Source organism: Ricinus communis, chromosome 3 (genome assembly GCF_019578655.1).
Source record: "Ricinus communis isolate WT05 ecotype wild-type chromosome 3, ASM1957865v1, whole genome shotgun sequence".
Taxonomy (NCBI): domain Eukaryota; kingdom Viridiplantae; phylum Streptophyta; class Magnoliopsida; order Malpighiales; family Euphorbiaceae; genus Ricinus; species Ricinus communis.
Window position 1 is genome coordinate 22,270,515 of NC_063258.1, and position 13,662 is coordinate 22,284,176.

Consider the following 13,662-nt stretch of genomic DNA (forward strand, 5'->3'; position numbering starts at 1 on the left):
CCATATTTATTTTGCAAAAATAAAATAATATTTTAAACTTTCTTATTTTTATATAGTTATACATTTAATTATAAATTATAAATATATTATTTAGATCACTATTTAATATTTTTAGATATATTTGATAATTTTAAAAAGTATATTCATCTTGAGCTTGAAGAAACCGTTCACCAGAGAAAAAGAAGAATCAATTTTGGCAAAAAAGGTGTTGACACTTGTATTTATTTCATTAATCCAGTTGTATTTAGTTGGTTACTATTGTGTTTAATTGTACTTTGTTAGTAACAATTTTACTACCTTGTGTTTTACTTGTATATAGTCAGCTAGTATAGTTACTTGTAATGTAACAAATTATTATTGAGTCAAGAAAGATATAATAGAAAATTCTCAAGATCTTTTTCTCTCTTTTTAGAAAATTACATGGTATCATAGCATGGAGTTGGAAGAACCTAGAGATTGATTAATCAATATAAGAATTTCATTATCCTTTTTCTTCAATCTTCATATAATCCAAACTCAAATTTTGTAAGTACTCTGTTGACAAATACTAATTACTTTGCCTGGAGTAGATTCATGAGAATAGCTTTAGCAGCAAAAGTGAAGTTTGGATTTGTGACAGGAAAATGTAAAATGCCAGACAAAGATTCTAATAGCTATGAACAATGGATTAAATATGATTGCATGATTATATCTTGGATTCTACGTTCTATTTCTAAAGATTTAGTAGTTGCGTTTCTTTATGTTGAATCTTCAAAACAGTTATGGTATTGACCTTAAGCAAAGATTTAGTCAAAGCAATGGACCAACTTTATATCATGTTCAATGAGAAATTACTTTAGTTTTTCAAGGAAGTGATGAAATTTCCATCTATTTTACTATATTAAAGAAGTTATGAAACGATTTATCTTTTATGATTGTGACTCCTACATGTATCTGTGGTGCAATTAGGGCTTGTACATGTAAGTTGTCTAAAGGGAATTGTAAAAGCAAATTCACAAACAGACTAGATAGCTACACATAAAAGTCACCTAGTCCAACTAGGATGACGAGATTCAAGCGACAAGGAAGAATGTCGAATCAGCATCCAAATCATTAGTAGACATGGATTCTTAACTAAAAGAGGAATTTCGAGCATAATGTTCATCATGACTCCAGGATGAGCAAAATCCGAGCATCATGGTAGAATACGTAACTAATTCTCCTATTTCTAGAAGAAGAGTTCCATTCAAATATAAATAAAGACCAACTCGACTCCATATAAAGAGGTATTGACCTCGGGTTTGAGGTATGTAATATTCACTTTAGCATTATAAAATCTACAACTTGCTCTCAAAATTCTCTAACTTTAGCATCATAGTGGATATGAAAAATACATCCTTGATGATTCCACTATTTACTCTTTTGCAGATTGATTCTTTATCAAATTTAATCAAAATATACAAGAAAAGAAAAATATTATTTTAATCAAAATATATTGAACCTATTGAAATATTTCTTAAACGGCATTAGCTTTTTTTCTTCTATTTATATTTCTATATTTTTATTTTATTTTACTTTTCATATTTTATTTTATTTTTCTTCTCTTAAACTGCATTAATTGTATTTGTTCATGTATATTTTATATTATCAACAAAGTTAGAACTTAAGTAAGTTTTTTTTTTCTTTTTACATCTTATAAATTTTCATATTATTTATATTAGATTTCAACATTTAAGTTAATAATTTATAAATTTGATAAATAGAATTGGACTGGTCAAAACAGACTGGTATCAGCTTAGAATCAGAAAACTGGTTCAAAATCGGTTTCTCCTCAGCTATTAGTTCCGATTCTATCAGTTCCGATTCTAACTCATAAAATAAAATAATTTTTTTTAATAAATTTTTTTTTAAAAATTAGTTAAAATCAGCTAGAATTAGAATTGTGAACCGGAAACTATTCAGCTCCATTGACACAATGTCTATTTTTATATATGCTGATATAGTTATTATATTTATATTTGATATATAAACTAATATCAATATGAAATATTTAATATATACATTCTATTAATTATCTAATTTACATTAAAAATTATAATAATTTAAAGAAAAACTGACTAATATAATTATCATATAAAATATAATAAATTTAACCACAAGATATAAATATAAGATTAATTTATAAATAAAATTTTATTTATAAAATTATACCTATTTTTTAATCTGGTTATTATTCATTAAGAAAATGATAGTGGACTAAAGATTTAAAGAAGGCCACTAAAAATTTTGTAAATCTGGTCAAAGATTTCTAACTTTTTAGAAACTCTAACTGTTGCAATTCTTCTCTACATCAGAATTCTTTGATTCGAAACTTCAATCACTGCAGTAAATTCAAAAAATTCTAATTGAACCAAATTCAAAAAGAAAAAAAAGAAGAAGGATCAAAAGAGAAATATAATAAGAAAATATTACTCGAACATTAACTTGCAAAAGTATTGTTCAAAACAAAACAAAAAATAATAGAAAACAGAAAAGATAGTATTGATTATCATATTATTGATGGATTTGAAATTATTTTGAATTTGGATTTGGGTTTAAATTATTTCTTTCTTTCTTTCTAAATAAATCTTATATAATATTTTAAGAAATTATCATTAGAGTTGGAAATTAATTGGGGGCAGTGTCACCGCTGACTCATGCCGTGCATGAGCCATTGAACTCTATCCAAAAAACGAGGTTAGCCACCTCATCACTACTGTCTTATTTTTGTAATTTCTAGTATTATGTGCATATTAATTTGATTTATATTATAATTTTATTTGAATTCAATAATTCCTTATTAAATAAAAAATTCCTAAAATAAATGGTTATTGTTATATAATATGTCATTTGATCTTATAAAATTAATTCTTAACTATTTCTATTAAATAGTATTCTTTTGGTTGAATTAATTCTTAATTATTCACTTAAAATAATTAAAGCAATAACTTTTGTAATCCCTATTACAAAAAAGAAGATTGATTAAAACGGATAACTATTAATACAATGACATGATTGCCCTTATCCAATAATGACACTCATTTCAATGTCCAAACAGCACGAAAGGGTTAAGAAGGAGAATTTGAATTAAAATTGAATTAGCATTGACAAATTCTCAAATCCTTGCGCAAATCTTATAATTATTATTCAAAACAAAATCTTAATGTCAAAAGTTTGTTTCCAATTTAAATAAAATAAAATCAAACCAAATCATCATTATCCTTATTCATAACGAATTCTCTCTCTCCATCTCTCCTCTCTATATATATAAAACATATAAAATTATACAGTCTTGGCTCTATCTGTTCCTAGTTCCAAGAACAGTTTAAAAAAAAAAAATTAAGAAAATAACTCTATCCAAAGAAACATAGTACAGTCTCTGTCTCTCCATTCCAATCTAACACTATCTGTAAGTCTCCCTATGATCAAAGCTTTTTTTTTTTTTTCCCCTTTTTCTTATGGTAGTTGAATGTGTCAGTTTTGATATTTTACTATTAAAGATATAATCTTGACAGTCTAGGCATGTTGTTACATTCTATGTTTTTTCCTTTAACTTTTGAGTGATCGGTTTTCCCAATTGTCTTCTTGATATTCTGTTTTCTTTTTTTGGGCTTAACTTCGGATAAAGGGTTGTTGCTGTGATGAATTTTGGTGGCTTGGCAAAGATTAATTCTTTATCAGATTTATGTCTTTGAGTTGTTAGTCTTTTGTGTTAAGATGGCTATTCATTCTTGCAATTTCTTCTTTAAGATTTTTCAAGTGCAGCTTCGTGAGTATTATCTCTAATTCTTAAAGTTGGGAGCTCTTTTATGGATTATGTCAATCCATGACTTTTATCTGCTAATGTAATCATGTTCACACGTATGTCTGCCTGATGTAATCAGGTCCAATTTTTTCGTTATTTTGTGATCATATTTTAAAAACTGGATTGTGGTAGATATATGCATATTCTATAGTATGCTGGTGTATGTGAATGCAGAGCAATTGTACATATTTATAAATACATCCTTTTCTCATTGCTCTTCATATCATGTATAATAATGTAAACTATGTCTGTATATCTTTATCATTCTGCAAGGGTTGTCTGCTTGTTTCATTGTATGGTGTGTATATTGCAGAGTTGGTCTGAGTAAACTGAGCAAAATGAAGGGTGGGTGGATACTGTTGCTTCTCCTTTGCTTGAATACAGTCACTTCTGGTGTGGTAAGGCTTGAAAAGGATCAGTCCTGAAGGGATTAGATTCAGTACTGTAAATTTGTTTTGTTTTTCTTTCTTATTAATGTCTAATTTCATCTTGGTTTCATCTTCTTGAACTCAGATTGCTGCTGGGCCACCAACATGCCCTGCTGATCTTGGGGGCAAATGTGCTGATTCAGATGAATGGAAAGGGGAATTCTTCCCTGGCATTCCCAAAATTAAATACGAGGCAAAAAATTTTATGCCCTTTTGATCGTCTATACATGCCGTCGTCTTATACTCCATTATTTGTTTATGTTATCTCAGTGTCCTTTAGCCTTTGTTAAATATATCTGTTAATTTGTTCTGCCAATTGATATCTTATTTAGTAACGATTGACCTTCAAAACTTTGTTTCTTTGCAACAAATGCATTTTCCATCTTCCCATCTATGGTAGCTTAAATATTATATTTGCAATTGTAATTGCAGGGTCCTTCTAGCAAGAATCCACTTGCATATAAATGGTATAATGCAGAAGAGGAGATTCTGGGGAAGAAAATGAAGGTGATGTTTATTCTTGATGTGATATTAAATCCACTACTCAATAATTGCTGAAAAGTATTCATGGTCACAGGACTGGATGAGATTTAGCATTGCATTTTGGCATACATTCCGCGGGACAGGAGCTGACCCGTTTGGTGCACCAACTAAATATTGGCCTTGGGAGGATGGTACTGATTCATTGGCTATGGCCAAAAGAAGAAGTAAGATAGATCTGGCTTTTCTTATTATTGTCGTGTATAAATGGCTCTTGCCTCTTGAATTGATTTGTTATTGTTTTGAAACATAATGCAGTGAGAGCTAATTTTGAGTTACTGGACAAGCTGGGAGTTGACAGATGGTGTTTCCATGATAGGGATATAGCCCCAGCTGGAAAAACTATTGAGGTAAGTCAATTAAATGGCATAAGAACTAGAGAAGTATGACTTGCTTATGCTTTTCAGTATTTTGGTAGTGAGATTGCTCCTTTCCTTGAAAGTATTGTACAATCTTGATGATCGGCAATTCTTTTGTTTTTAATTTTGCCCATTGGAACTACTTGATCTGGGTTTATTGTGTTACAGGAAAGTAATGCAAACTTGGATGAAGTGGTGGCCCTTGCAAAAGAACTCCAAGTAATGAAACTTCACCTATTTAATTTCATTTACCATATATTGCTTGTGTTGGTTTTAGAGAGTACCGTTCTTTTCTTGCAATTGATATACTTTTTTGTTCTTGTCACTCGCTACCCATGAGTGTTGTACGCAAAATTGTCTGAATGCCTCAATCATGTGAATGTACAGGGAACCAAGATACTTCCTTTATGGGGCACAGCTCAATTGTTTTTACATCCTCGTTACATGCATGGTGCTGCAACCAGGTATTCTACACTTATTCCTGGTGATGCTACTTATTTTTGTACTCACTGACACAGTTTATTTTGTACTTCTTGACCCAATATCACAATATTCCTTTGCAGCTCTGATGTAGGTGTATATGCATATGCTGCAGCTCAAGTTAAGAAAGCAATAGAGGTGTGTGAATAATCTGTATATGTAACCTGCATGACAATGTTACTGTTTCTCTTAAATGCCAAGTATTTCACAATCTACATTTTTCAACAGGTCACACATTACTTAGGTGGAGAAAATTATGTCTTTTGGGGCGGTCGTGAGGGGTATCAGTCTCTTTTAAACACAGATATGGAAAGGGAGCTTGATCATATGGTATTGTGCGCCTATTATTAAAATTCTTATGTGTATACCATCTCATATTTGGGATTCATCTTCGTGTAGAAGTTGCTAGCCATAGAGTTTCCATTGCGAGGCGTCTGTTCTTTTAACTAATTAATGCTATTTTTACCGATAGGCAAGATTTATGGAAGCAGCTGTTGCCTACAAGAAGAAGATTGGATTCAATGGTATATTATCTTCATTTTCATAACCTGTGCCTCATACTTGAGCAGATCAATTTATCATTTTAGGAACTCAAACCTTAATAGGGTACATATAATTTCTCGTTATCAGTGGGTATAAGATATAAAATATTAGTGACTCATTTTTTAGGTCTCTTCTTTCTTCCATAAGACTTGTTGCTTAATCCAAGTAGTCAGCTGTTAAGTTTGGAGGCTCTAATGAAAATCAAGAAACCTTCGAATACTTGTCCCCTTTGTTGAATTAATAGACATTTTCCTCTCTCTCCAAGTATATGGGAGAAACTCATTTGTTTTTCTCTGCCATTTCAGGGACTCTGCTAATTGAGCCCAAACCACAAGAGCCTACTAAACACCAGTATGATTCACATCTTATATTCTGTGGTGTTATTTTTTCCTTCAGTGTATCCTCTGTTCACATATGATGTTACTTTTTCAGGTATGATTGGGATGCTGCCACAGCAGCTAATTTCTTGCGAAAATATGGGCTTATAGGTGATTATTAGAACTTCATTCCTAGTATCTCCTGCACTTTTGATGTCAGAGTAAAGAAATTCTTGTGTATACAATTCCGTGTTTGACACGTTCAAACACACACTGGTGCACATAGATATACCTGGATATGCAAACGCTGTGTCATCATCTGTCTCTTGATGGTGTTCTATGCTTAGCAGTTTGATATTATAATTAACCTTATGTACCCTATTTCTTTTTATAGATGAATTTAAGCTCAACATTGAGTGCAATCATGCCACGCTTTCTGGTCACAGGTACTTATCTTAAATTGTATGCTCCATTCTTCTGTTTCCTAAGCCATATACGTCTGAACATGAAGAATGTCTGACGTCTAATACTTTTAAATTCAACAGCTGTCATCATGAGCTAGAAACTGCAAGAATCAATGGCTTGCTAGGAAATATTGATGCCAACACTGGCGATCCTCAGATTGGTAACAGATATTTTGAAACCTTTGCTCTTTTCAAAGTTTGCAACTATATGCTTGAGATGTACTAAAATGATTTGAGATTTAGGGATTTAACTTAGGGTTATTGTCATCTCAATAGGATGGGATACAGATCAGTTCATGACAGATATTGCAGAGGCAACTCTTGTTATGACGAGTGTGATTAGAAATGTAAGTAAGAGTAGTATAGCTCATTTTGTTTGAGATAAATTGCAGACCTTGCTGTTTCAGATGAAATGATGCTGTTTGCTTTAATTTTCATTAACTCAGGGAGGACTGGCACCAGGAGGATTCAATTTTGATGCAAAATTGTTAGTTCCTTGTTTATTTATTAGCTTGTTCTCATGCACAAGCATGGAATGTTTTATTATATATTATGTATCATTTGATGAAAATTAATTACCATTTGAGTTGATGTAATTCAGGCGAAGAGAAAGTACAGATGTTGAGGATATTTTCATTGCTCATATTGGTGGAATGGATACCTTGGCTCGTGGACTCCGAAATGCTGCTAAGTTGATTGAGGTGGGATTTTTAGTTTTCAATTTTTTTGCACCTATTCTTATTGAAGATCTTTTTCTGACCTGATTTTGATACGATCATGACTTTTTCTTGCTGTGAAATGAAGGATGGTTCTTTGGCTGAGCTTGTCCGCAAACGCTATGAGAGTTTTGACACAGAAATCGGAGCACAAATAGAGGTAAATTTGCCTCCATTTACTACTCCTTTTCAGCTTCACTTTAGTATTCCTTTGCATTTAATTGCAAAGTTATGCATCTTCCAACAGGCTGGTAAGGCTGATTTTGAAATGCTTGAGAAGAAAGCCATCGAGTGGGGAGAACCTAAAGTTCCTTCTGCCAAGCAGGTAACTCATTATCAACTTGTTTTCTTGATGCTGGTAGTTTGAGATACTTAAGATTCCAGATTGCTAGGCTGATAGAAACTAATGTACAATACTTTTGGGGATATTGCAGGAACTTGCAGAGATGATTTTCCAGTCCGCACTGTAGAGTACAGTAAATAGCAGTGAACTAGTAGTAGGGCTTTTTGCAATAATCTATGGTAGAAACAATACATACACATACTAGTGCTTATCGAGTCGAGCAAAATGCAGGATAAGTTATGAACAAAGTTTTATTTACTAATTTAATTTAATGCTTTGAGCTGTTTTCATATGAAATTCCCATTATTTATCAATTTGATATTTAGATTTCTCAGGAATGAAAATGATTGTTCTTTTTGTCTATACTTTGAGCTATTTTCATATGAAATTCCCATTATGAATGTGCATCACTACAAAATCGCAAAACTCCAAAGACTCATTTTAATTCTTTTGTTGATTTTCATATTAATGGCTGTGTGAGTTAAAAGAAATGACGTTCTAATGAGATTTCTATCTTGAACGAAACCTCATCTTTTAATTTATTGTATTTCATCTATTCTATAATCGTGAATGAGTTATTCAATTTTATTGGTTCTACACCTATTTTTATGAATGAATCCAAAAATCTCATGTGAGAATGATTTTCAAGATCTAAAATAAAATTAGTGACATATGATAGCAACAGCAAAATAAGTTTAACATTCATGATTCAATGTGTAAATAAATGTTAGGCATAGAGGTCAAATTGTCATTAAGCTATTGGCATTTAGTATATATTATACTTAGGGCTTACACTTAGAGTGTATAACTGACATATATTTAATTATTTAAAATTAATAAAAATATATTTATTATTTTAATAAAAAAATTTCGTAATTAATGATGGGCTTCTACTTATTTGCTAAGAATCCTGTGGAAAGATTTGAAAAGTACAGCCAAAATAACACCCCCAAAACATTTCATTCTCAACCAGTCATTTAGAGATAAAAAGCCCACCAACCCTTCTCGCCTTTTTCAAGGAGGCAGAGACTAGCACACAACAGCAAGAACACTCACAAAGAAAAGAAAAAAAAAAAAAACATGAAGCTTCAGTTCCACATACTATGCCTAATTATAATCTCTTTACAACAAGTAAACCCTTCCTTGCTAAGGCCTGACTCAACGCTTACTCCTACTCCAACCCCAACTCCTTGGCCCGAGCAATTCCATGCACTTCTTTACATGAACTTGAGCAAAGGCAATCTGCAAATGAGTGATCTGTGGTATGATTGGCCTAATGGCCGGAATGTGAACATATTCCAGAAACAACTCTCCATAATTCTGTATGACATAGAGTGGAATAATGGGACTTCTTTCTATTATACACTTGAAGAGCCTTACAGTTGTGAGGTTATGGAATTTGGAGTGGGAATTCCTAGGCCTGATTTTCTTGACGGAGCTAATTATCTTGGGACTACTGTCACTGATGGGTTCTTGTGTAATGTGTGGGAGAAGGTTGATTTTATTTGGTATTATGAAGATGTTTCTACTAAAAGGCCAGTTAGATGGGATTTCTACGATGGTATCTCACCACTTGCTGCTCTACTTTGATCTTTTTTTCTAATCTGCTGCTGCTAGTTTTTCTGTTTGTTCATCATGCTAGCTCTTTCATTACTTTTCACCATCAATCTTGGTCATTCCATCTCATCATTGAATATTTTAGCATGATCAGTAATTTGATATTTGATTATCAGTCATCAATTCTGATTTTATTTCAACTAAGTTTTTATAGAGTTTCAAACAAATTTCTTTAAGATCATCAGATATGATGTTTCAAAGAAAATCTTAAAAAACTGTGCTTTATGGTTAGCACTTTTGCATTTTGTGACATATAGTTTTTCTTGTTAATATTATTTTGGATGTGTGGTTCTTTTCATATTGCATTTTGATTATCTCCTAATTAATATATAATGTAACATATAATTTATGGCTACATGTATATTTAGACACTTAAATTTTATCCATTTAATTATTTTAACACTTTAATTTCCTATATTATCTAATAAACACCTCAATTTATTTTTTTGTGATATTTATACTATTTTCAGCGTGTTTGGTATCGTTGTTAGTTGTTGAAAAAATAGATTCAGAATTTCTTTAATTTAATATATAAAATTTTTAAATTTTTTTATAAACTGTTCTTCTTAAACCTATTTTTAGAGAAAACATCAATTTACCAGTTTTTTTCTTTTTCAAAAGTAATTTCTGGATCTTAAAAATAAAATAAAATAAAAACTAAGGTTTACCAACCTCAATTATCAAACATAAGTCATTTGGCATCCCAAGTGTTACTTATAATGTAACATTAGTATGGCATGTACTTCCAAGCTATTAACTTATTTATTACATAAAACAAAGAAATGTGTTCTGCTTTGATGAATATTGAATCTTTGCATGATTCTTCATACTAAAAACTTTGTATATAAATGACATTGGCAGGTATATCATCACATGTGATAACATTTGAGGTTGGTGCAGTTTTGGATGACTCATTGACTCAAGCACCTGCAAATTGCTTTACCCAACCCAACTCATCCCACCTGTAAATTTTATTTTTTAATTAGAACTTACTATTGTGTTACTATTTAGATGTGATTTTATAGCTTGGGCATGAGCCAGGCTTGCAAATAAGTATCAAAGTATACAGATATTAACTTGTATTTAAAATGTTAAAAAAAATAAAAAATAAAAAAATAAAAGTCACCCTTTCTTTCATCAAATATTTTCTTTAAAATGTCAAAAATTTGGTAATTTCTAAAGAAACAAAAATCTCAAGGGGATGCCAAAATTATATTCGCTGTAATTTAGTTGAATAATGAACTCACCAAATTCCTTTACATTGTTGGAACCAAAAGGCTTTGGACTGTAAGGAAATCCCATTTGAGCTAGCCACCAAAAGTGCTGCCAATATTTGTATGTTGAAGTCACAATTGGCCATAATATTGAGCTAAATCAGTTGCACGAAACCAAAAGTTACATATTACTAAGAGATAACAAAACTAAAAGACATCCAAATAATACAGAGTAAACTAAACTAAATTAGCTTAGGCTATTTTGGCGGAGATGAATCTATTTATAATTTCAATTTTAATTTGAAAATTCTCATTCCATTTAAACTAATTCCAATTTAATTTGCACCAACACTCGTTGAAAAGTTTAACATATACTAATGCAAATAACTTCTCTTAAGACAATATTAATGAAGCTCCTTGTTTCTAATTCAAACAAAACAAATGCATGATATGTTAATAAGCAAGTTCATTTCATTGAGGAACCATAGAGGAAGAGCCATTGCAAGTGCTGCCAAATGCTCCGAAGGTAAGACATATCCTCATCAATTAGAATGCTTAGCATTAAGAGAAGCTATGTTGTTGTGCAATTTCAAAAGGTAATCAAAGGATTGTAGTGGAAGGAGACTATACATTTTCTTAATTAATGTCAATAATTTTTATCATTATTCCTAAAATATAATTATTAAACTGTAAATTTAAAGTATAAAATATGAAAACTAATTGCATGTGACAATATTTTATTAGACAATTACTTTCTAGACTAACCATAGTAAAAGAAAAGTGAACTATAATTTAGAACTAACCAAATAAACAAAAAAGTGTTGAAATCATTATTAATAATGATTAAAATATATTTTAATTTTTTTAAAAATAATGTTTACTATAAAAGCAATAATTTATTTATGATGAATTATAACCATTGAAATTTTTAGTAAAAAAAATATTATAAATATTATGCGTTATAGTTTGTAAAAGGTGTTGAAAAAAGAATAAAAAGAATTAATATGTAAAAGAAGATATTTTCATTCTTTTAAGTATTATTTGTTTAGATTTGTATATTTTTCTCTTTTACATTTAAAGTGAGTTTGAAATTTGTAAATTCTAACTCGCCTATATTTTCACATATTAATAATCATTTTATACTCAGTTTCTTAATCTACTCCAAGTCGACAAGTGGTATCAAAGCCTCCTATATCGAGAGTTTGGCTATCGGCATTTTATGTACAAAAGTAGTTGTACGAAAGAGATTTTGCTGTGCATAATTTGGAATTGTGATCATTGGTCTGAAACCACGCTTGCTCGGTAAAACGCGAGGCTACTAAATTCAAATCACTATGGCAAAATCAGGTAATGTCAATATTATTGACAAAAATTAAATAATAATAACTATAACATATGAAAGACTTGCATGGAATTATACTTGCAAGGTTAAGACCTCTAAGAGGTTGTTGTTGAGATTGAGACTACATCACCACCACTAGATGATGATGCTAGCAATCTCAGAAAATGAAGAATTAAAGTTGGAAAAGCCATGTTTGTCATCAAAACAACTATTGAAAATGAGATGATGAAGCACATCAGATATGCTACCACACTAAAGAAAGCTTGGGATTCTCTTACTCTGCAGTTCTTAAAGAAAAATGATACTAGACTTCAATTGTTGAAAAATAAACTAATGTATATTTCATAAAAGGATATGACAATTAGTTAGTATTTACCAAGATGAAATCCTTATGTCGAGAAATTATCGAGTTAGATGAGGCATCCCGAATATCTTGTAATAGGATGAGGAGAATCATTATTCATGTACTACGATCTCAATACAATAGTTACATGGCAACAATTCAAGGTTGGCCCACACAACCTACTATTGAAGAGTTAGGGAATTTATTGGCAAGTCAAGAAACTCTAGGAAAATAAATGGTTGGAGTCTCTTTTGAATACTGAAGAGGTGGCACTCTTTATCGATAAAAAGAAGAACTAACCATGTAGTAGGAATAAAAGGAAGACACGAGGCAATTCCAATTTGAGGGGGCTCAACAAAAGCAACAATATAATGATTAGCAATTTAAGAATTCTAGATGTTAGAATAACAAATGTTTTAACTATGGCAAGAAAGGACATTATATGGAGATTGTTAGTCTAAACAAAGGATGTTTGGAGCAATACAAAAATAATAAGCAATCGCCACTCGGATAAACCAGAATGGGTTACTGAAGCATTGTTTCTGAAAGTAATGAAAGTATAAGAGTATTCTAGTTTAGAGATTGTAAAAAGTTCTAGTTTTATAGCTACCATAATAAAAGAAGAAGAAGAAGAAGAAGAGAAGTAAGCATCTGGTGCTTCAAGTTCTCATAAATTTTTATATAGGAAGTGTTAGATCTTTGATTCTGGTTGTTGTAGTCATATAACATGAGATAAAAGTAAGCTTTATAATATTTCAGAGTACAGAGGCAAGAGAGTATTGGTAACTGCAAAAAACTTACAACCACCAATTACTCACATTGGTGACACATGGATTGCTTCTTATTCGAATCACCAATAAGTGTAGTTAGAAGATGTGTACAGAGATTAAGTATGGAAAAAAATCTTTTATCAGTTTTAGAATTGACTGATTTAGGTAACTTTGTTATGTTTGGTCCAAAGATGTCAAGATTTGTCAACAAATCAAAATAGTTAACATACTAAAGTGGATTCCATATACATCTTGTTAGCAAAAGATGGTTATGTAGAGAAGATAAAAGATAGTGATACAACTGACTTATGGCATGCACAACTAAGACATGTCAACTATCTTAAGCCGAAGATGATGATGAGC

The 13,662-nt window shown here is 30.9% G+C and overlaps 2 protein-coding genes across 3 annotated transcripts; both read left to right on the forward strand.

Annotated features, from left to right (window-relative positions):
• Window positions 1-3,268: 3,268 nt before the first annotated feature.
• Window positions 3,269-8,376, forward strand: LOC8277517 (xylose isomerase). Of its 2 annotated transcripts, none has more exons than XM_002532363.4 (21): window positions 3,269-3,427; window positions 4,137-4,221; window positions 4,337-4,444; window positions 4,684-4,758; window positions 4,829-4,958; window positions 5,050-5,141; window positions 5,319-5,369; window positions 5,538-5,614; window positions 5,714-5,768; window positions 5,859-5,960; window positions 6,103-6,154; window positions 6,479-6,524; window positions 6,606-6,661; window positions 6,885-6,936; window positions 7,036-7,115; window positions 7,231-7,301; window positions 7,401-7,441; window positions 7,556-7,655; window positions 7,759-7,830; window positions 7,918-7,995; window positions 8,105-8,376. In XM_002532363.4, exons 2-21 carry the CDS (start codon window positions 4,162-4,164, stop codon window positions 8,138-8,140), a joined length of 1,434 nt encoding a protein of 477 aa, XP_002532409.2. In that variant the 5' UTR covers window positions 3,269-3,427; window positions 4,137-4,161; the 3' UTR covers window positions 8,141-8,376. The 2 variants fall into 2 exon arrangements, with proteins under 2 accessions (XP_002532409.2, XP_015582866.2); XM_015727380.3 differs by lacking the exon at window positions 3,269-3,427 and adding an exon at window positions 3,614-3,787.
• Window positions 8,377-8,667: 291 nt separating this feature from the next.
• On the forward strand, window positions 8,668-10,772 carry LOC8277516 (uncharacterized protein At4g14100). Its single transcript, XM_002532362.4, has 2 exons — window positions 8,668-9,574; window positions 10,492-10,772. The coding sequence occupies exons 1-2, from the start codon at window positions 9,094-9,096 to the stop codon at window positions 10,596-10,598; spliced, it is 588 nt and encodes a 195-aa protein (XP_002532408.1). The 5' UTR covers window positions 8,668-9,093; the 3' UTR covers window positions 10,599-10,772.
• The last annotated feature ends 2,890 nt before the right edge of the window (window positions 10,773-13,662 follow it).

Coding starts and splice junctions, on each gene's coding strand:
- LOC8277517 (XM_002532363.4), top strand. CDS start 4,162: ATGAAGGGTGGGTGGATACTGTTGCTTCTCCTTTGCTTGAATACAGTC. Junction 4,759..4,828: donor TTCTGGGGAAGAAAATGAAG/GTGATGTTTATT, acceptor TCATGGTCACAG/GACTGGATGAGATTTAGCAT. Junction 6,155..6,478: donor GAAGAAGATTGGATTCAATG/GTATATTATCTT, acceptor CTGCCATTTCAG/GGACTCTGCTAATTGAGCCC.
- LOC8277516 (XM_002532362.4), top strand. CDS start 9,094: ATGAAGCTTCAGTTCCACATACTATGCCTAATTATAATCTCTTTACAA. Junction 9,575..10,491: donor TAGATGGGATTTCTACGATG/GTATCTCACCAC, acceptor TGACATTGGCAG/GTATATCATCACATGTGATA.